This window comes from Orycteropus afer, unplaced genomic scaffold (genome assembly GCF_000298275.1).
Source record: "Orycteropus afer afer isolate SDZICR_OR568_19922 unplaced genomic scaffold, OryAfe1.0 scaffold00015, whole genome shotgun sequence".
Taxonomy (NCBI): domain Eukaryota; kingdom Metazoa; phylum Chordata; class Mammalia; order Tubulidentata; family Orycteropodidae; genus Orycteropus; species Orycteropus afer.
Genome location: NW_006921602.1, coordinates 11,461,858 through 11,484,902, shown reverse-complemented (window position 1 = coordinate 11,484,902; position 23,045 = coordinate 11,461,858). Strand labels below are relative to the sequence as shown.

Here is a 23,045-nt window from a genome sequence, read left to right as displayed (position 1 = left end):
GGATATCAGTGGCTCACTCTCAAAAGTGACCTAAATGGGTTGTTCTGCCCAGCAACACGAATTCTCCAGGGTCCCTGGTTTCCTTCAGGCAAAACCTCAGTTTATAGGTACAGGATCCTTTGGGTCCTCAGGCATGGGGGTCAGTGGCAGCACAGCTCTGTAGATAGAGGAAATAAAGCTATGTGGTGGCTATGAGAGATTGTCATAGACTTTCTCAGATCCCCAGGCTGAATTCCTTCACCCCCATGAGCCTAACCCAGGTCCAGCCCTGAGGACAAAGTGTTCTCCATCTCTTTTTCCCTTGGCACTGGGAAGGCTGGAAAATGGCCTGGGAGCCCGAGGACTGGCAGAAGGCAGTGCTGAAAGGGGAGCTTTGACTAACTGGCGTGGCTGCTGCTATGGCAGCCAAAGGAGGTCACCCGCATTGATCCCACACTCAATTCTTCTGCTGAGGAACGGGGCAGGGTTGATCACGAGATCGGGGGTTGGGGGTTCAGGAGACCCATCACTCTCTCTTTCTCGGGCCTCTCTTTTTCCAAGTGTAAAATGGGTGCAGGGTATAATGTGGTCTCCTCCTCTGGAGTGAAGTGCCCCACCCTACACACCACTTCTTAGCAAGGTTGTCAAGTCTGTAAGATAACCTCTGGGTAGGGGTAGTGGCGGTGGTCTTCAGATATGTGAACCAGGGAGAGAAACAGCTCTAAACGATGCTCAACTAGGGGAGAACACTGCGTTTGGGGACCTCTCAGAGGCAGAACCGACCCTCCCAAAGAGAGCCAGGAGTCAAAACTGCCAGTCCCAGGTCCTTCCGTTTACACCACACTCCCGACGGGGTCTGAGCTCCAGGTCGGAGCTTCCAGGAAGAAGAGAATCAGGAGGTTGTTATTGCCCCAGCTTCGAGGAGAAAAGAAGTGAAGTCGCTTGGTGCTCCCATCTCTGGGCCGGCCAGGGCAGCTCTGCCAGTCCTGCAACCCCAGCTCACTCCTCTCCGTTGTTGTTGTTATTTGCCATGGAGTCGAACCCGACTCATAGCGACCCCTCCTTGGGTTTCCCAGGCAGTGTCACTACACAAGTAGATTGCCCAATCTCACTCCTCTTAGGAGACCTCAAAAGGACCAGCAGCCAACGCCTCCGACGCTCACTCGGTTTAGCCCCACCCTGGCCACGCCCCTGAGCCCCGCCCCTGAGCCCCGCCCTCCCCCTCGCCTCCGCCTCTAGGCCGGAAGCCCCATCCCCCTCCCCCCGCCCCACCACCTCATCCTTTTACCCTTTCCCAGTTCCTCTCCCTCGGCGTCTCTGGGAAACCTTTCTCTGCTCCGGCTCCCTGCTCCTTCCTCAGTCCTGGCCCTGCCCCGGCTCCTCCACCCGCCTCTCCCTGGCCCCGCCCCTCCCATTTCCCGCCCCTGGCCGGGCCTCCTGGGCGCCCCCCGTTCCCTTCTTCAGGCCCCGCCCACAGCCCCCGGAAGACTCTCCCCGCCCCCGGCCCCGCCTCCCCTGAAGTTTCTTGGGCCCCCGGCGGCTGACGGGACAGAACGTAGAGAGCCGCCGCCCGGCCGGGCGTGGATGGAGGTGTCGGAGTCCGCGCGGCGCCGGGAGTGAGCGGCAGAGCGGCCAGACCTCAGTGGATTCGCCATGGAGGAGGAGGTGAGGACCGGACTGGGCGAGGTGAGGGTGGGGAGGAAGGAGGCTGGATTGGGGTCTTTGAGCCCCTCACGAAGGTTGGGGTCCCGGGTTCAGGCCCTGGCTTGGCTCTACCCACCCCATTCCTTCCGGTCTAGGGACCCCCAACACCCTAGACAGAGCCTAGGCAGGTGGGGCAGGGGTGGGGATAGAGATCTGTGCTGGACACTTCGCAGACCGCATCCTCCTTCATTATCTCTTAGGCTTCGCTCACCAGCCGTGGGAGGTTGTGGTTGTTATTGTCCCTGTTGGACTAACGGGGAGACTGAAGTGAGTTTGGCGACTTGCTGAAAGTAGTCTAGGGAGCTGGACTCAAACCCAGATTGTCCGTTGAATCTCCCCCGCTTTCCTGCCGGTCAGATTAGATCCCGAGAGGGCAAGTTGTATATGTGTGTGTGTGTGTGTGTGTCTATGTGTGTGTGTTGTCGGGGGTCTCTGGGTTCTGTGGTTCCTGTCCAAAGAATCTGAGGCCCTTGCTGTGCCCGGTGATGGGAGAACTGGAAACATTTCATTTTTTCTCCCCTGTATAAGTTCCTTTTGAGTCCTTTTTCCCCCTAGCCTGATCCCTGACCCATATCTGTCTGTGGAGGCTGTAACTTCCTGATCCTGGTCCTTGCCTTCCCCACTTCCTAGGGAGGAAGACCTTCCAACAGGAGCTGGGCTTCTGGACCAGTACTCCTTGAGCCTCCTTCTTCCCCCTCAGGATACTCCTAGTCTAGGGTGGGGTCATGTGCTTTGTGACCCCTGCCCTCTCCTTGCAAACTCAGTTTTCCTAGTAGCTGCATCACCCAAGGGTCCAGCACACACAGCAGACACTTAATATATGCTGGTGGAATGAATAAATTAGGGCCTGCTTGGTCTAGAGAGTGGTGCTGACTTTGCTTCTTATCTCCTGAGGGGGTCACAGTTTCTGTCACCCTAAGCCCAAGGTGAAGGAGTGGGTCTTTGCTTGGATAGGTTGGGAAGAAAGGTAAAACCTTCACTTTTGGGGCAACCCTAGCCAGCTGGGGAGCTTGATGGCCGAGGAGGCTGCTTTTATCCCCATCAGTACCCACCTTCCTACTTCCAGGAGCTACTGCCCAAGGGCAGCTGTGCTGGAAGTGAGTGCTCCCTCTAGGTCAGGCCCTGCATTTCTGTGGGGTGGTAGATAAGTCACTTCCCCTCTTGGCCTGCATTTCCTCTTCTATAAAATATAGGGCCTAACCTCCTCTCTGACAGTAGGATTGTGGCCCCCTCTCTCAGAATGGGTGGAGGTAGGCTGCAAAGTTAGGCCACTATGATTTGCTGTGTTTTTTTGCTGACAGGGGTGGGGCTGCCCTGCCCCAAGCCCCTGCTGCTTTGAGGGCTGGGCTCTCTGCCTGTGGCCCCTCCCCTGCTCCTGGAAGATATGGGTCTGGATTACTCCATTTCCCTGTCTGCTTTGCCCCCCAGTTAAGAGTTCTCCTGGGCTTCCTAGGCCAATGCTTTGTCCAGCTATGCTCATTCCCTCTGATCCTGAGTCTCTAACATTACCACTTACTGACTCCCAGATGCCAAAAGCTCCTGGAATAGCTGGGACATCTGTGGTCTTAACTACCCCTACCCCAGACTCACCCACACAGCCAGGGCTCCCTATCTTCTGTCTCCCCTTTGGCATCTCTAGCTTTCCTTCCCATTTCCTCTCCTACTAGCTTCCCCATGTTTCTCTAGGCCTTAGCGCCCATCTTCGTTTTTCTAAAACACCCCTTAGATCATAGTCACCTGCTGTGTCTCATGACCCCAGACCCAGAGAGGGTATCACCTCACTCCCAAATTACTGCTTTTAGCTCTCTGCCTGTCTTTAAGCTTCCTGTCTCTGCTTGCCGAGCCCCTCAGCCTCAGTGACATCCTCTGTTCAGTGGGCTGTTCCCTATCAGACAGAGGCTTGGTGAAGAAGTGCTTCTGTGGACATCTGCCTGTCTGTATTCTCAGTTTCCGCATCTGTAAATTGAGGCAAGGAAACAATCCAAAACTGCAATGATGTGTGCGCAAGAGCTTTGAAAACTGCAAATGTCAACGAAGCATGTTATTGCTACCCCTGGAGCTGAAATCTCTGCTCCCAGGTTTTCCTGTCTCTGCTCTGAGGTTCTGCCTCCCTGCTGTCCCACAGGCCTGCCTTTCCCTGGCTCTGCTTTGGGCGACACCAGGCTGCCCATTTATCGTCGTTCATTTATCGTCGTTCATCTAGGAAGAGACAGGGCAGTGTCCTATCCCAGCACTGGTTTTATGACTTCTGGCTAATAATCTCTTGCCCTCTCTGGGCCTGGCTTGTTCTGTAGTAAAAGGGTTGACATTCATTGTGCCTTTCCTTCTCCTCTGGGCCAAGGTATTTGTTTCATCTCCTTCTCACACTTCTACCAAAACCCTGACTTCCTAAGGCTTTACCCCACCTGAGAGGTAGGACTGGGGTCATCTTTCAGGGTAGGTCCTATGTCTCTCCCAACAGTCTGGGACCCTCTCAGTCAGGGAGTGCCTATCTTCCACCCCTCCTGATTGAGTACCTCCTTTAGGCAGAGTCTATGTCACCCCCATCGTACTGGAAGTTCCCTCAGGTTGCTGTGTCCCCCATCTGACTGGGAGTTCTCTAAGGATGAGGGTTGTACCTGGGTGAATCCTGTGGCTCCTCTCTGATTGCCCCATCACAGGGCTCTGACATGGTGAGTTCTTACAATTTGGTCAGGGCATCTCTAGGTTGAGTCAAAGGGCAAAGGTTGTCTGTCATAAACGCCCTGTGATGTGAGGTGCTGACTAGCCAACAAGGTTTCTTTTACTGGTGTTTGTCATGGTCTGTGCTGTGTGTTATGGCTTTCCACCCTCTCCTGCCTTTGCACAGGGTCAGGTTCACCAAGGTTTTTTTTTTTAAATGAATGACCCAGAGAACCTCCCACCTCAGGCAAAGGGGAGGCAGGCTGATACCCCGGGGATGCCTCAGGAGCTGCTCACAGTGGGTGGGGAGGGTCTGAGTTAGGATGGATGGGAGGGGAGAGGGCAAAACAGGAAGAACAGTGGTCAGCTGGTCAATAAGAGGAGAGGAGGCTGAGAAACTGGGCTGAACAGGACAAAACCTCTCCTGTGAGCCCTGCCAAGGGGAGAGGCCAATTATTAAAACTTCTTGGGGCAGAGTCAGGCCCCCTGGTTGGAGGGGATCTGAGAGGCAGAGAGAGGGGGCTGGGCAGAGGATGGCAGGCAAGCAGGACCCTGGCTTCTAGCCAGGCTTCCCATAGGGTGGCTCCTGCCATGGGTGATTCCTGACAGGAAAACCCTTTCCTGAACTTTGGTTCATGCCACCTCTAGCCCCTCAATAGCTCCCCCCACCCCAAATCCCAATGCTTTCTGTCTCATTCCTTCCCTGGTGCCACCAGCTTCTCCAGCTAGTCCAGTCATAGTGTTCTTTGGACCTTCTCTGCTAGGCCAGAGAGGATAGTGGTCAAGACACAGGTTCTTGCCTTGCACCCTGGACACTTCACATGGCAGACAGCCCATGAGGCAGGCAGCGGTCACAAACAGAAGGAGTTTAGAAAAGGAGTGTGAGATCCTATGGGGTGGTAGGTGGGCTTCCTGAAAAGCAGGAGGCAAGCCTGGAGCTCAGAGGTGGGCGATATTGGCAGCAGCTTTATACTCCACAGCCCCCATTGCTTTGTTTAAAAGACATGAAAGTCTGTCCATCCAGATCACAGCAGACCAAGAACATGGTCAGTAGTGCTGTAGCCAGTTCTGCCCATAGAAGGGATATGAATGTGTGAAGTGTGGGGGTAAGATTTCCCATATTTTGGTTCTGGGCCTGTGACAGCCTTTAGGGGCCGCTCAGGGGGTTGAACCTCTGGAGATCACATGCTCACTGATAGCTGAACATAGTGTCAGTATTGATGGTATTGATGTGGGGAGGGGCCAGTTGGATGCCAGGATAGAATGTGAGAGCCTTCCCCTTCTTGTCAAAGGGCCCTAAAATGATGTCCCTTCTTCCTCTGGACAGGGTGGCTCATAACTGACCTATGGGCAAGCCTTCCACTTCCTCTTTCCTCCATCTGGGAAGGCCATTTGGGACCATCCACTTCTCTATTTCTCTTGTCATTGATAAATCAAGAGACCCTCAGGGGGCACTGCACATTCCTGGAGCTCGTGAAGCACTGAGGCCCAGCATCTGTAGCCCAGAAAGACCTTGTCCTGAATTCTGAACCATGCCCAGCAAGAACGGCTATGAGGATGACAGTGACAACAGTAACAGTAATGATGGCTACCATTTGCCATGTTTAAGATATACTAGACACTGCTTTATGTAACTTATCTTTATTCAGCAACAGACATTGATTAAGTGTATACTGTGTACCAGGCACTGTTCTAGATATTGGGGATATAGCAGTAAACAAAGCAGAAATCCCCACCCTTATGGAGTTATAATCTTTGCAACTTCTACAGTTATTATCTCCATTTTACAGATGGAGAAACTGAGGCTTAGAGGGGTTAAGTGACTTGCCTCTGGTCTGAATGATTTGGATTTCAAAGGCTAGACTCCCATCTATCAGAATTTGCTGTTCAAAGTTAAAATGCAGGCTGGGTCTCCCTTGCTGTGTTGGAGAGCGGAGACAGACGCCTGCCCAGCCCAAGACCTGACAGCTTACCACACCTATATCTGCTCAGGCTTGTCTTTCCTAAGGCAGCTGTGATCATAGAGTGTCCCTGGGGACAGGCGTGTCTCTTTTGACTGGGGCCTCTTTTTTCAGTTTTATGTAAAGTATAAAGTATTCAAAATTAGTCGGTGCTAATTTCCTTCTAGCATCCTCTAGATTCTGACACCCTTTTGGCCCCCTATCCTCCTCCCTCCCCTCCACACTCACTACTGGGGGTGGGTACCAGTCATTGAAGCCAAGTGTTTAGCAAATTGGGTGTATATTTTCATTTCACAGATATTTCTTTTCTTTCTTTTTTTAATTGTGATTTGGGTGAAAGTTTACAGAGCAAATTCACTTTCCATACAGCAGTTCACACACACGTTGTCTCATGACATTGACTACAATTAACCCCAATGCAACAGCTCCCCTCCCACTTCCTCCCGACAGTCACCTCTTCCCTGTGTCCATCTCTTCATGCACTCCTGCCCCCTGAGCTGTTCTCCCTGTGCATAAACAGCCCATCTTTCTCCCATGATTGTTCTCTCCAAGGAGTGTATCTACCTCAGGTACATGTTCAACTCATATGCCTGTCTTTTGTTTGGCTGGAAGCCACAGGAATGGGTTCAATTCCAGACCTGAAGGACAGTTAGGGACCATAGTCTCAGTGGTTCCACCAGGCTCTATCAGACTAGCAAACCTGGTCCCCTTTTCTTTTCCAAATGATTTTGAGTTTTCACAGATATTTCTTGAGTACTTATTATATGTAAAAGAACAGTGCTGAGTGCCAGAGACCCAGAGGTAAATCTGGCCCTTTCTGGTGGGCTAGCATGTACCTGGTACTCAGCCACCCAAGCAGGTAATGGAGGGGCACAGGATGTCAGTGGCCAGCCTTGAGGCTCCAGGTTGGCATCTCATGTCTAGGAGAAGGGTTTGAGTTTAACTCCTATACTAGCCTGTGGTCAAAGGCAAAGAGCCCTTATAGGTCTCAGCAGATGGGTTTTGTCTCCCAGGGCCATCCTGAAGTCCTGGCGTGGGGCAGGAGCGGGCGGGAAGCAGGGACTGCAGAATGGGTTCTCTAGAAGTCTGTGGGTAGAGAGGTTGATTACCTGCCTGCCTCTTTCCATCCTTCTGATGGAATACTTAAGTACTATTTTTCTCTAGGAGGCCTTCCTGGACCACCCCGACCTGAACCAGCTCCCCCACTGCCCTCTCTCGCTTTCTCATTTTTTTTTTTTTTCCTTCATCGCATTTTATAATTGTTAATGTGCTTGTGTCTGGTATTTATTTGTTCAGCTCCTCCTCTCCGCCATTGTGAGCTCCATGAAGGCAGAGATTGCGTTGTTTTTATTCACATCAGCCCAGCCCAGTTCATGTGACATTGTAGGTGTTCAGTACAGTATTTGTTGACTGATTGAGCAAGCACATCAAGGGAGGCAGAATGGTGGAGTGGGAAAAAAGTGAAGTCTGAGAAACCTGATTTGAAATTCTGGCTCTGTCCCTCCAGCTATGTGACTCTGGGCAAGTCATCTCTCCTCTCTGAGTCTCAATTTGCTGTGCCATGTGGATGACAATGGCACTGTCTCAGAGGCCAGTTAGTTGTACAGGCTAAGTGAGATGATTTGTGTCAAACCAAATGCTGTAACTCAATATAAGTTGGCTACTGCTATGATTATTACAGTTGCTGCTATTATTACTGTTATTAGAATAAGAATAATTGGCTTGGGAGTTGTAGAATCATGTCAGTAGATACTCAGCATAGGGACACATCCTTTGCATGGCTTGTAGACCTGTGGCCTCATGGCAGAAGCCCTCATGACATGCCCTGGTACTTTCTTGCAGAGTGTGAAGGAGGGGAGTGAGAAGCCACGGGGAGCGCGGACAGCGGACAAGGCTGGCTGGATCAAGAAGAGTGGTGGAGGCCTCCTGAGTCTCTGGAAAGACCGCTACTTGCTCCTCTGCCAGACCCAGCTGCTGGTTTACGAGAATGAGGTGAGGACCTCCCTGGCTTTGAGATTGGGGGGTTCTGGGACAGAGGGCAAAGTGGGGGTAGCCCCAGCCAGCAGGAGTAGCCTGGGATTGAGACTAGAAGACCTGTTCTACCTTTGACTGCTATGTGATCTTGGACAAGTGCCTGCCTTTCTCTGAGCTTGTTTACAATATGGGGTCAGTATATTTAGGGGCAAGAATAGATAGGATGAGAGTTTTTTGAACCATATGTGCATATGGATGTGTGTTTGTTTTCTCAACTGTACACCCACACATCTTAACTCTTTGTCAGTGGACAAGTTTCCACATAAATGAATGTTCCAGAAAACTGATGCTTACCCTATTCAGCAATGTAGTAGAAATAATAACTAGTGCTCTTACTTGTTTGAAACTCTTACATACCTCTCATTTGACATTCACAACAGTCCCATAAAAGTGGGCATTATGATACATTTTTCAGAAGAGGTTCTTGATGATCAAGAGAGCAAATTGCTTGTTGAGCATCTCACAGAGAATGGAGGAGCCAGGTCTAGAACTAAATCCAGTGCTCCTTCCACTAAGACATACCAGCAAGTAAACTCCAAGACAATTTTTCATGGAAATCCTCTAAAATATATTAAATATTTTCTGTCTTCTTCAAAAGAAGGGATTGGCCTAAGTTGGTGACTCAGAAGAGTGTTGCACACTGCTGACCTGTATTTTCCAGTTATTCGTTCTCCTTTTACATCAACCTGCCAGTTGCCACTTCTGTTGTCCTCAATGTTTCTGACAGCCCTCACATCTTCCCCCTTCAAATTCTTGTGCTTCTTCTAGTTTTCAACAGGCTTGGAACTTAGACAATAAGATGTTAAAATTGTACGTTAGGTAAGAATCAGTAAAGTTCTGTAGGAGAACCCAAGGAGAAAAATACATTAATTCACTGTGGGAATTTGTGACTATCTTTGGAGGCTTTTACTTGTAGATGTGGTTTGTCTTTTGAGGCTATCAGAGGGCCTACCTAATGAAAAATGGGGTATCACTGTAAGCTTTTGACAGATGATAAAAGAACTGGCCTGGGGGCAGAAGAAGGCAACTGCCTCTTCCCCATAAGCCTCTCTCAGTGTGTCTCCAGGTATCATGGCAGGTCCATAATTGTCCTAGGCCACGAAAGCTTGTTTAAAAGAGCTGCTTTTGAGAGCACCTTGCCTTCCTGCCCTAGTCCACAGGCTTATGGAGAGTGGTGTGTCAGAGAAACAGCAGAGGGGAGAGCAAGGGGATGAGGTGTGCCAACAGACAGCCCCCCCAGATGTTTTATATTGCTGCTATCACCAAATTAGGATGTGACACAATTGGGAATGTAGCAGCAGAGGGATATTTTTATAAATAAAGGGGTTGTCACATCTTCCTCCAGTCCCAGCTGCTGTAAGAGTGAGTGACAAGCTCCCAGCTGTCAACCCGTCAGGTGCTGCTAGACTTGTCCTGGGCTGCCTCACCACATCTGGCCATGGCTGGGAAGTAGGAAGGATTTCACATCTCCCAAACATGAAAAATCCAAATCATGCTTTTTTTTAAAAAAAAAAAAAAAAAAGATCACTATTAAAAACCTAAACTCAATTTCAAGAACTTAGCACTTGGGAGTAGGGGAGGTTGGCCCAGGAATAGGAATTGAGAAATGCTTATTAGCTCAATTCCTCTTTCTGATGTAAGGAACTAGGCGAGTGCTAGCAGCTCTTGGCTGTATCTTTGCTGTCAGAGAGGCTGACATTCCAAAGATGCTGCCCCCGCCCAGTGCCTGCTGGTTTATCCATGTTTCTGAGCTGCAGAAGGGCCAGGATGATTCAGCATTTCTGGAAAAGAGGAGACCCAGGGCAAGCAGCTGTGGGGGCTGGCTTCTGGTGGTAGGGATAGACTGAGGGGTGTGTTCGGGCCAGTGGTTGCCGAGGTGAGGGAGGCCTGCAGACATGGGACAAGTGAGCGGCTCTCTGGACCAGGGCTTCTTCTCTAGGCAGCTTCCTTTATTTGAATGCCCGGGTAGGGGGATCTTCCTGGGGTCTCATTCCGTTCTAGGCATTCATTCCAACAAACCAGTACTATGTGTGCCCCTCCTGAGGGCTGACCTGTGCAGGGTGCTGTGGGGGAAACAGATACACACCCCATAGGGAACAGAAGGAAAGCCAAGCAGAGAGTTAACATTGTGCTTCCCCAGGGCAGGGCTCTGTCCCTGGCACCTAGTATGGTGCCTATATCTGGCAGGTTTGCACACTCTCAGCAGTAAGTAATGGGAGACTTCAGAGAAGAGAACACCAAAGCTCAGGGGTTCATTGGGTGTGATCAGGGGAGCTTCCTGGAGCAGGTAGATTTTACTGGCCCTTGTATTCATTGGAGGAACTTAGAAGGGATTTGAGACTTGTTGTTGTTGTTGTTATGTGCCGTCGAGTCGGCCCCGACTCATAGCGACCCCTCCTTGGGTTTCCAACGCAGTATCACTACGGAAGTAGGATTGCCCAACCTTCCTTGGAAACAGATGTATGGAGTTAAAAATGGGAAAACTGACCTGAATAAATCTGGATGGGAGAGACCAGGCTGTCTGGCTATCTGGTTCCCTTTATCTGAGTGGCTGAAGTCAGCCCCCAACTCATGGTGACCTCATGCACAACAAGGTGGGACATTGTGATTGCATAAGGTTTTCATTGGCTGGTTTTCAGAAGTAGATCTCCAGGCCTTTCTTCCTAAGCTATCTTAGTTTGGAAGCTCTGCTGAAACCTGATCAGCATGAGTAGCAACATGGAAACCTTCACTGACAGATGGGTGGTGGCTGTGCATGAGGTACATTGGCTGGAAATAAAACCTGGGTCTTCCACATGGAAGGTGGGAATTCTACCACTGACTCACCACTGCCCTTGAAGAGAGCATAGATTAGGAGTTATCCACCGTGGCTATACAGTCATCTGGGGAACTTTAAAATGTACTATTATCTAGACCCCATCTCCAGAGATCCTAATGTAACTGGTCTGGAATATTCCCTGGGCATTGGGGTTTTTAGAAGCTCTCAGGTGCCATCAAAGTTCACAACCATTGATGTAGTGCATCCAAATTGTCTTGGGTGCTCATTAAAACTCAGATTGCCAGGCCCATTCCCCTAAGTTTATGAGTTACTAGTAATGAAGCCTGAGGATTTGCATTTCTAACAAGTGCTGATGCTGCGGGGATAAGAACCACACTTGGAAGACCACTGTGTAGAGCAACCTATTGTTAATGTACTAATGCAACACACAAGAGCTCGCTAAGTGTCAGGATCTTTTAGTAAGAGCAGATTAACGAGGGAGATTGGGGCATTTTCTCTGCAAACGAATTCCTGCCTCCCAAACTGAAAACTGTGGAGCGCTGAGTGTTCCCTGGGTGGGTGCTCTTGTTGGCTGTCTGCATGATGTCCAACAGCTAGGGTGTTCATAACTGGTTTGCCAGTCTCAGGGCATTGTACCCCAGGAATGGCCTGCTTCTCAGTGAAGATGTGCCAAGTTGGTCTTCCCTAGAAGGCAAAATAATTCACCAACAATGAGGGAGGGAGCTTGTCCCTGTCAGCTTGCTGGAGAGATACCTGGTGGATTGAGCCCATGTGAAAAACACTCAAGTGGCAGGGCTGCTAGCTAAGAAGGCAGCCTGGCTAGTGTCCAAAGATGGCCTGGAAGAGGCCTCAGGATGGCAGGCTTGCAGGCTAGGGGTACTTTTGAGGGAGCCCTTTCCTCTTCTGCATGACCTGCAGCCTGGGGTCAGGGTCTGCTCTCCCATGTCACTGTCAGCAGAGGACGATGCCAAATGAGGGTGCCGGCTTGTGAAGGCAAGATCACTTGTGGTGCAGGTAAGGTGTAGAACTCCAAATGTTCCTTTTTCATGCTTTCTTCTTTGGCTCTGCCTTTTCATTTTTTCCCATTTGGTGACACTTGCTCCCTCTTCCAGGCTACCTCTTACATATACTCCTGCCTGGCCTCTGGGCCTACATGGATCCCTACCCCTCACTTCTGAGCTTCTCCAGCATCCCTCTCTGTTTCCTCCTCTGGCCTTAGGGACATTTGACTCAATGCTGCTGCCCACCTCAGGGCTCACACCTCTGTCTCCTCTGGATGGTGAGCCTCAAGCACATCCCTCCAGCCAGCATATACTGAGCACCAACCACAAACCTGATGGGGTCTGAAAATACTATATCTTGGTGATTTATCAAAATGCCCTTGCTGAATAGCCAAAACACCCTGAGGGAGTGAGTTACCAGGCCCAAAGACTTGGGACCATAGTCGCAGAGGACATCAAGCTCAGTTGGCATAACACAAAAATATTGTTCTACATCCTACTTTGGTGAGTAGTGTCTGGGGTCTTAAAAGCTTGCAAGCCACCATCTAAGATGCAACCATTGGTCTCTCATCTGGAGCAAAGAAGAATGAAGAAAACCAAAGACACATGAAAACAATTAGTCCAAGGGACTGAGACTAGAAAGACTAGATGGTGCCTAGCTACCACTGTCAACCACTCAGAAAGGGATCAAAATAGGAGATCCTATTTTGATAGAGAAGGAGAAAAATGTGGAACAAAACTCAAAATCATAAAAAAGACCAAGCTTACTGGTCTGATAGAGACTGGTAAAATCCCTGGGACTATGACCCCTAGTCACCTTTTGGGCCTGGAATTGAACTCACTCTTGTGGCTTCTAGCCAAACAACAGACAGGCATATCAAGTGAACATTTACACCAGGTAGTACACTCGTTGTTGTTGTTGTTGTTGTTATGTGCTGTCCGGTTGGACCCGACTCATAGCGACCCCTCCTTGGGTTTCCGAGGCAGTATCACTATGGAAGTAGATTGCCCGTCTTCCTTCTGAGGAGTGGCTGGTGGGTTTGAACCTCCAGCCTTCTGGTTAGCAGTCAAGTGCCTTAGCCACTATGCTACCAGAGCTCCTAGTATACTCCATAGAACAGTCAATTATGGGAGATCAGAAGGGCAGTATTTGTACTGGAAGATAGCCCAGAGGGCAGGAATTCATAGGAAAGAAGGACATAGGGAAAAGGTAACTACAGAGAGGAAGCGGGAAAATGGCTGTTACATTATGGGAATTGCAACTCTGGTGGCGTAGTGCCTAAGGCATTTGACTGCTAACCAGAAAATTGGTGGTTCAAACCCACCAGCCACTCCACGGAAGGAAGTAAATTTCCATAAAGATTTACCGCCTCGGAAACCCAAAGGGGGTCTCTATGGGTCAGAACCGGCTCGATGGCAGTGAGTTTGGTTTTGGTTTAGTCAGTGTCATGAAAGAAAATGTGTGTTAACTGTTGTATGGAAAATGAATCTGCTCTGTAAATTTTCACCCAAATCATAATTTAAAAATAAGCCTTCAGCTGAGTGTTAGGGGTGTGGTCTGAGTGGCAGAGGGTCTGGTGTATCTAGCTGTGACTCTGTCTCCTTTCCTAGGATGAGCAGAAGTGTGTGGAGACAGTGGAGCTGGGCAGCTATGAGAAGTGCCAGGACCTTCGTGCCCTCCTCAAGCGGAAACACCGCTTTATCCTGCTGCGATCCCCAGGGAACAAGGTAGGGAGGTGCCCACTGCTGCCTGACCTCCCTTCAGGCCAGTCTGCTTGGAAAGGTCACCCTGGAAGGTTCAGGTCCAGGGGCTGCCCCAGGTTGGGCCTTAGCTTATTTTGTCTTATTGCCTCCCCAGTCTCTGGTTGACAGGACATGTATTAGGCTCTGCTGAGAGAGCTCTGCTCGCCTCTCCATCCCAGGCCCTGAGGCCTCCTTCCCAGGCTACAGTTGGAAAGTAGCATCTGAGGGGTGAGGCCCTTGGCCCTTCCCTACACTCTGGACACAAGAGTCCCAGGGCTGAGGGCAGGAGAGCTGTGGATGAGGCCTCCACCCCTAGGCCTCTAATACCCTGATACAAGCTGGGGCAGAGGGAAGGTGTGGCTGCCTCTTAAGTCCAGGCCTTCCTAGGTGGACCACCCTTCTGCCTCCATCCTGGACTCAGGGCTCAAAGGCCTGTAACCCCCTAGCTTTTCTCCCCTTGCACTTTTCTCTTTGCTGGGGTTTGGGAAGATATCTTGCCTGCAAGCTTCTTTCCCTGTGACATGCTGTGTGTGCAGATGAAGTTTGTTGTTTGTACCACATTTCTCTGGGTGGGTGTTGACACATGGCATAGTTTCACAGATGTCAGGAGGGAATTGAGATTCTGAGGCTGGTGTGTACAGCACCTCTCGCCAGCTCGCACCCATCTGCAGCTGGGCCACACCACATACCGCCCCGACCTCTGTGTGTCATGTGGTACCTCGCAGAGTGGGGCTGAGTCACAGAGGCTGGGGGTTGGGTAGTGAGTCTGAGTCTGAGTCTGCTGTAGGCTGTTCTGTTTCTCTTCTGACTTCAGGGACCTGGAGCCCGCTCCTTGGTTTCCTGGGACCTGGAGGAGACCATGATGCTTTGCTCATTAAACTTTTGTCCTGGTCTACAGTGGGTGGGGGCAAAGAAGCAACCAAGATAGCATTGAAGGATGTAGTAGAGCTGTGATCTCTCTTTGCATCTTCTCTTGATGATTTGTCCTAAATGGGAGAGATTGGGAGATGCATCTGAGGATAAGGGTAGATTTCTAGTGCCAGGAGGGCTTACGGGGCTAGGCTAGATTTCACTTGACATCTGTTGCTTTGTTGTTGTTGTTATGTGCCATTGAGTCGGACCTGCCTTATAGTGACCCCTCGGGTTTCTGAGGCGGTATCTGCTGCTTAGGGCTCCCTGTTTCGGAGACCTGATTCCTGTTTGGGTAGGTGCTGTGTAGGTGTATGTGAGTTGGAGAGAGATGCAGAGTACATTATGTGTGGAAGTCTGCACCTGTGTGTCTGCTGCGTGTGTGCCCCTCTTTGTGTGAAGATGAGTGTCTGCTTGGTCATAAGTCTGTCTGGGTCTTTGTGTGCCTTTTAATGTACTTACATGGATGTGGAGTGGAAGGGCCTTGCCTCTCTGTCCTCTGCCCATGCTGTTGTGGGGACTACCTCCATTCCTCAGCTCTGAAAGTCAGCTGATGGTGGGCTAGGTGGGCCCGCAGGCTCAGGATGGGACCTTCAGAGAGGCCTGTTTGTGCAGCTGCATTCTCTGATGCTTCAGCCAACACCCTTGCCCCTACCCCTAGCCCTGCCAAGAGTTCACCTGGGCCCTGGGTGTCTCTGGGAATAGGAGAATCAATCAGGGATAGGGGACTGTGGAGCCACTGGTGGGGGCAGTAGGTGGTGGGCGGACACACACTCAGATACCAAATCAAGGGCCCACTGACCCTCGCCGCCTCCAGGAGCTCCCCCAGAGGGTAGGGGCTCTCCAGAGGTCAGATGGGTCCCAGAGCATCCCCTCACCCTTCTTTCCCATCGCCCTGGGTGTTCCCCATCTTCAGTGAGGCCTCCAGCCAGGCAGGAGGTCACATGACCCTGGCTGTCTGGTCCTGAGGCTGCCTTTTCTTTTCCCCCCTCTAATCAAATAAACAAAGACTCCAGTGTCTTGCATGCCCCTTCTCCCCCTGCCTCCCCATCCCCACACCCCTGCCCATGAGGTCACAGGAAGATGCTGCCAGGAAGCGCAGAGTGACTGTAGCTGGGCTTTGCTGCCCCACTGGTCACAACCAGCTTGGCCCTTTCCTTTTCCTCTTCTCTGCCTCCTCTCTCCCCCTTCCACTTTTTTCCTCTTTGCCTCCGTCTTTCCTTAGCCACATGGGTCTGCTCTTAGGCCAGTTTTATTATCTTCAAAGCTCCGAGCAGGACCTGTGCCTCTTGGAAGGCCTTAGGGCAAAGCCCTGTCCTGTGTAGCTCCTGGGTCTTCAGGGACAGGAGTGGGGTGGGGCTAGAGGGGAGACTTCCTGATATTCTCGATATTCTAATTGTCCCCATTCTGATCATCCTTGTGGAATACCTGATTTATTCAGCCAGGATTACAGGGTTCCTTAGGGTAGGTCTGGGTCTGATTTAACCTCTTATGAGAACCCTTTGCTAGCAACATAGTAGGTCTTCCTTATGGAAGAGGAGAAGAGAGTAGACATACCTTCCCCTAAGCCTGCCTCAGGCTAGCTGGGCCAGAAAGGAAGGGGCCCTGTTTGGGTTGGGTTCAGTTGTTCTGTTCTTGTACTGTGAAGGCCCAGAGTAGTAAAGAGACCTGTGCAGGGTGACATTGCCAGTTGGTGAAACTAGAACTCAACTCCCGGGCCATGTCCCATTAATGCTGCTCCTGCTGCTGAGTTCAAGTATATTTTCAAGCTCTCTGCAGGGCTAAGTCCTGCACAGAGGGGGCGTCTGGTCAACTCAGAGCCTGCAAACAAGAGCAGGAGCTGGTGTCAGAGGGGCTGGCTCTGGCTTCTTTTCTGGCAGCCCCCATCACAGAATTGGGTAGGCCATTGCAGACCCTGGGTACAGTGCTGTCCCTCCCCAGGCCCTGTGCAGCCCTGGTGGCTGGACTGAGAGGCAGTTGCCAAGGTGCCCTGGGGTTTCTGACTTAACTGCAGATCTGCTGCCAGGATCAAATTTACCCTGGTCATGCAAATGAGCATTTGGCTGTGTCTGGTGTGTGTGGGGGGGTAGGGCGTGGGGACCCAGGCCTTGTATGAGGGGAAGAAGGCGGCAGCCAGGAGGAAGTTATATAACAAGGATGCTGAGGGGGCCAGGCGTACTGTGGCGTTATGTAACTGGGAGAGTGGCAGGAGGGAAGGCGCGATCTAATACCAGGGTGGGGGATGGACAGGCTGGTGACCCTTCTCAGACAAAGAACTAGGGCATCTTAAGGTCAGAGAGTGGGCAGTGCCCCAAAAATAGGGTGAGGGAAAGAACCTGTGGCCGGTTCATTCATTCATTCATGGGCTCATTCATTTGGTAAACATTTAGAGTCCTTACTATGTGCCAGGCCCTGATTTTAATCATTTATCTCCCTCAGCGTTGCTCTGTAGTAGGCAGTATTATCCCATATGACAGATGAGGAAACCAAGACTTGTTTTGTCCAGAAGGAAATGATGATCATTTCTATTACTTAACACTCACTCTGTGCCCAGGTCTGGATTTAGTAGGGTGTGTCAATCATTTTTTTTTTCTCCATTCTTTCTTCTGTTTAACTTAAAATACAAATGTCATTGTGTCAATCATTTTTCAGAGATCTTCACATCTCTATGAGGCAGGTCATTGTGATGTTCTCTTTTTATAGGTGAGGAAACTGAGGCTCTAGGTCAGACAGCTATAAGTGGGAGACTCTCTAGCTCCAAGAGTCTGTCAACCATCAGTTTATATGGCCTCATTTCCTTCCCACTCATTTCCTATCTGACTGTGGGGCCTGTCAAGGAGGGGGCTGCCTTGTGATTCTAATATAGGAGCTTGGAGCTCCTGCCTGAGATGGGAAGGCGCCAGTGAGGGTGTAATGGGAGGTGGATCAGGTCTCCTTCAGACCACATAGGACCTTAACTATGTCCTGTCCCATCTACTGAACCTCATTTTCCTCATGAGGAGCATCTAATGCCCTTTGTCTCTTACAGTCTATGATTCAAGGCCAGAAAAGAGACCTCTTCTAGGAAGAGTCTGGGCACATATTTTAGTTGGGGCCTGGGCTGGATGTGGGGCCTGCTGTGGTGCTGAGGTGAGGTCCTGCTTCCAGTGGGACTTCTCCAGTAGACACCCTTTATGCCTGCCACCTCTTTAGTGCCTAGCATGGATATAAATTGGGACTTCTTTACAGAGGAGAAGCTGAAGCCTTAGAGGTCAGGTGGCTGCTGGGATACTCCCATGGGAGAGGGGCCAGATCCAGGTTCCTTCTATTGGGCAAGGATGATTCTAATCCAAATTTCTGGTAGCTCCATGCTGGGGAATGGCCCTTTCTCTGCTGGATCTGTCCCCCTCCCCCACTTTCTGAAAGCTCTCATGTCAGACACATTGTGGAGTCATTTTGGTTTGTTCCTGAGCAGTTGTACTTAGGGCAGATACTGAGAGCTTCCTTAAGACCCCAAATATGAGCCCTGTTAAACATCTGCCATCCCCCTGGCAGGTCAGCGACATCAAATTCCAGGCACCCAGCGGGGAGGAGAAGGAATCCTGGATCAAAGCCCTCAACGAAGGAATCAACAGAGGCAAGAACAAGGCCTTTGATGAGGTAGGATGCAGCCCTGTGGATGGCTCTTTGTCCCCCCTTTCTGGCCCATGTGCCATCTGAAAGAGGTCCCTGCCCCCCACATCATCCCAGACAACCCTTTGATTATGTCTCTGCTACAAACACTGGTGAATCTGCTGTTGTTACTTCATTTAATTCTTACAGCAGCCCCCCAATATTAGTAGTGGTATTCCCCATTTTATAGATGAGGAGGCTGAGGCACAAGGAAATTATGCCTTACTTTAAATTACTTTAAAATAAAGTAATTTATTTTAAGTCAAAAAGCAGGTCAGTGGTGGGATAGAATTGATCTGATTGCAGCTATGTGAGTTGCATCCTTTGAACCCAGCCTCAGCTGGGAGTGGTAGGTAGGCTAAGGCTAGAGAGGGCTGGGGGTGAGCTGAGAGCCTGAAAGCTCATTTTTCAGCTTGGCCACAAAGTCCTGGGGCTGGGCTTGCTGTGGACCCTGGGCCTCCCTTGGATTGCAGAAGGACTGAGGCCCAAGGAGGGGAGGGGAATCTTCTCAAGCAAGTCCTTGTTTAACACCCAAGTTCCCTGACTCCCAGCCCTTGGCTCTTAATGTCTGTCCTATGTGAATATTTCGTGCTCAGCTTTTCATTCCCTGGGGAAGTGCCCCCATCTTGGGGAGACAGATGATGGGACACATCTTGGGGGTTGGGAGAGGCCCAGGAGCCCTGGGCTGGGCCTCATCTCACAGTCTTGGTGAGGCAGGGGTGATTCCTCTACTGAGGAACAGAAACAGTTACTATCACCTTCAGCCATCTGCTCCCTGAGGAGATGTGGGGTGAGGAGTCTTAGTCTTGCTCCCCATCACAAGGGCAAGCTTCTTCATGGTCATGAGCCTGATTTCCCATGTGGACCTTACTCTGAGGTGTCCCAGCTACCCCTGACTCTAGTTCCTTACCCTCAGAGGAGGTGCTTCCCTCCAGCCATCCTGATCCAAGGGGGTGGAGGCCCTGCTCTTTCCTGGGCTAGCCTCAGGGGTCTTAGGAAAGTAGCCTTTTGTCAGGTGTCACAGGATCTGGGCTGGATGCATAGTCTGCTCACCCTTCAACCCCCAACCTATAGCTAAACTTCAAAATAGCCTCAGGGCTGCCTGGGCCTTTATAGTAGACAGAGGAGCAGGGTTGATAGCCCATGACTGGGCAGGAAGACTGAGGGAGCACAGCTGCGGAGAGGGGGCACCTCAGACCCTTCAGAGACAGATGTGGCAGTGTAGAGACACAGAGAGAAACACCTCAAAGAGAGGGATAACAAGTAGGATGCTGACCCTGGTAAGTGAGGTATGAAAGGTGCAGACCCTGCCTCTGAGTCATGTTAATGCCTGGCCATTTCCCACTCTCCCCAAGGCCTAGTAGGGGCTTACCTGGTTTCCCTTTCTTCCCAGGTAAAGGTGGATAAGAGCTGTGCCCTGGAGCATGTGACACGGGACAGGGTGCGGGCAGGCCAGCGGCGCCGGCCACCCACAAGAATCCACCTGAAAGAGGTAAGGCCTTGTCTAGCCTTGATCAGATGGGAGGTTGGTTGAACCTGGGACTTGGGCTACTTTTTTTCCCTGAGGACACCTGGAGTTGAGGGTCCTGACTAGTCTACAGGGGTGTCTGTATGTGGAGGCAGCTGTGTTAAATGTGCTCAGATAGTATATGGCCCAGAGATCAGAGCCTACTTCATTTGCTGAATTCACACACTGGCTGCAGCCAGTCGCTACCCTGCAGAGCTCAGATTGCTGTAAGGAGAGCTGTGTCTAATGTTTTAAAGAATGGGAAAGGATTCAATTAGTAGACTAGGGGTGAGAGGAGATGGAGTGGAGGGAATGATGAGAGCAGAGGCTTGAGGCAAGAGAGTTCAAGGTATGCTGAGTGTCAACCTTGACTGGGAGATAGATTGGACTGGCAGAGGAGGATTGGACAGAGGGAAGGTTCTCCCCAAGCCCAGAGTGGGAGAATGGAGTCCCTGAACACAGGGAATTTGAAAGAGGAAACTTCTTTCTGACTTGTGGAGCTCATGGGTCTGTGGGGGTGGGGGGGTAAGGGAGAGATTTTAGAGGTCTGTAAAGAACCTCAGCAAATGTTGCATTTATGGGTGGGGGTGGAATAGCCAGTAAGGAGCCAGTGAAGAGGCAGCTAGAGAGGTGAGTGACACAGAACCTCGAGAGTCATTAGCCAGGTGCCAGCCACAAGTCATAAGGGCAGGACTAAGGAAAAGGCTGGTGGGGACATTTATGACATTTTCCAAGAGACAGAGTCAGTTTAGGGCTGTTGTGGGGACTCTGTGGGGAAAGGAGGCTGTGGAAGGGAAGAAAGAGACAGGACCATATAGAAGAAAGGGGCCCAAGGTTGGAGGATTTGTTTTTGAGATGAGGCAGCCTTTTCATGTCTGTCAGCTGAGGGAAAGGAGCCTACAGAGGGAGTGACTCAAGTTGCCAGAGAGAAAAGGATGACCTGAGTGGGGACTTCTAAGAGATGTTGGGGAGGGGTGGTGTTGGAGGTGGGGATCCCTCCAAGACAAATTCAGGGAGGAAGCTATGTATGGTGGTGGATGTCTCTGTGGTAGTCTCAGTAACTGAGTGTATCTGTTGCCCAGATTACTGGTGGGTGCATATAAAATGGAGTGAGGATTAGGCTTATTGATGGTGTGAGGGTTTTAACCAACACCCTACCTTCTGAGGAACCTTGGGAAAGGCCTCATGCCCAGCCCTGCTTTTAGGTCTCTGAGGAAAGGATGCAGCTCCCCATGACCATGGGATTACTCAGTGTCTGTATGGGTCCCTGGAGCCAGATGGGGGAACAGCTGTCTGCTTGGTACAGCTGTTCTCCTCTGGCAGTCAGCTGTGGTCTGGGGCTGCCTGTGTCTGGGACCCCATCCCATCATGAGGAGAGTGGGCACAGATTGCTGGGCAGCTGGGCAGGCAAGGGCTGGAGTATGCTCAAGGCCATACAAGTAGGGGGCAGAAACAGGGCTGAAACCATGTCCCTTGCTGCCCAGATCAGCACAGTTGCCACTAAAGAAGAATGGTCTCTTTCACCAACTTGGAGAAGTCAGGCTGGGGCACCGAGAGGGCACCCTGGCTCTGACTTCCTGGACTATGATTATAAAACAGAATCCTATGGGGTGAGAAAGAAGAATCATCAGGGAATCACTTGTAGTCAAGTGGCCTTGGAAGCCAGGGCAGAGGGAGTAGAGAGTCGGGGCTGGGGATCTGGGTAGCATGGATGGGAGGGTTTGAGAACCCTTGTAGGTCGGTACACCTGACCCAGTGGCTAGTCATCCAAGATGATGCCTGTATACTGCCCCCCACCAGGTGGCCAACGCAGCTTCTGATGGGCTTTTGCGCCTGGACCTCGATGTTCCTGACAGTGGGCCACCAGTGTTTGTCCCCAGTGATGATGGCAATGCAGCCCAGCCCCAGGAGATACTCCAGCCCCCTATGCCTCCCACCAAGCCTTCTCCAGTGCCTGAGATGACCAGCATTGGTGAAAGGGCAGAGACACCTGTGGAGGAAAGAGCTCCAACCCCTGTCTCAGTGAGCACTGAGACCCACCCTGAAAGCCAAGAGGATGCAGAGACCCCAGCCAGGGAGGACAAGGATTCCAAGCAGCCCCCCAACAGGATCCTGCCTGACATACTGAAGGTGAGCTGGGAGAAGCCCAGCCCTGAGGAGCCCCCTGCCTCTGAGAGTACAGGAGCATCCCAGCTATCCTGTTCTGAGGCTTCTGAGGCTGTCTCCAAGGAGGGTGGGAAGCCCCCTACGCCCCCACCTAAGATCTTATCAGAGAAACTAAAAGCCTCCATGAGTGGGCTGCAGGCTTCTGGGCCAACCCAGAGTCCTGGGGTCCCTGAGACCTCTACCCCAGGCCCAGCCCAGGTCTCAGTGAATGGCATGGATGATAGCTCTGAGCCTGCCAAGCCGTCCAAGGCCATGGCCACCCCAGGAACCCACCAGAAGGATGCAACAACATCCACCACACCACCTCTTTGGGACCCATCACCTCAGTTCCATCCCCGCTGTTCCTCCCTTGGGGACCTGCTTGGGGAGGGCCCCCAGCATCCACAGCAGCCCAGGGAACGACTGTATCAGGCTGAGCTGGAGGTGAAGGTGGCCTCAAAACAGACAGAACAACTGTTGAACAAGGTGCTGGGCAGTGAGCCAGTTCCTGTGAGTGCCGAGACACTGCTCAGCCAGGCTGTGGAGCAGCTGAGGCAGGCCACTCAAGTCCTGCAGGAAATCAGAGATTTTGGGGAACGGAGCCAGGAAGCACCTGGGCTAAGGGAGAAGCGGAAGGAGCTGGTCACTCTCTACAGGAGAAGTGCACCCTAAGGCCTGCCGGCCCAGAGGCACGGTCCCCCCTGGCTGATCCAGTCCATCAAAGCCTAGCCCTGCCAAGAAATGTGCTTCTGCCTAGGCCTTGGAAGGGCCCGTGGGCACGTTGGAATCTGGCCAGGAATTGCTGAGACTCCTGGGTATCCTTTCCTGGGCAGGCCAGGTGTGCCAGCTGCCTCCCTATCTGGCCTGGTCTCCAGGCTCTGGGCTTGGGAGCACAAACCTGGGACCTATGTGCTTATGTGGTTGTTCTGAATACCTTAGGTCTTTGGCACAGCACCTGGGGTTTCTGGGGG

General features: G+C 51.4%; 1 protein-coding gene across 1 annotated transcript; it reads left to right on the top strand.

Annotated features, from left to right (window-relative positions):
* Positions 1-1,632: 1,632 nt before the first annotated feature.
* PLEKHO2 (pleckstrin homology domain containing O2) lies at positions 1,633-22,746 on the top strand. The gene is made up of 6 exons (XM_007957801.1): positions 1,633-1,644; positions 8,148-8,297; positions 13,731-13,847; positions 18,306-18,410; positions 19,816-19,914; positions 21,730-22,746. The coding sequence occupies exons 1-6, from the start codon at positions 1,633-1,635 to the stop codon at positions 22,744-22,746; spliced, it is 1,500 nt and encodes a 499-aa protein (XP_007955992.1).
* Positions 22,747-23,045: the final 299 nt, after the last annotated feature.

Coding starts and splice junctions, on each gene's coding strand:
- PLEKHO2 (XM_007957801.1), top strand. Junction 13,848..18,305: donor TGCGATCCCCAGGGAACAAG/GTAGGGAGGTGC, acceptor TCCCCCTGGCAG/GTCAGCGACATCAAATTCCA. Junction 18,411..19,815: donor AGAACAAGGCCTTTGATGAG/GTAGGATGCAGC, acceptor CTTTCTTCCCAG/GTAAAGGTGGATAAGAGCTG.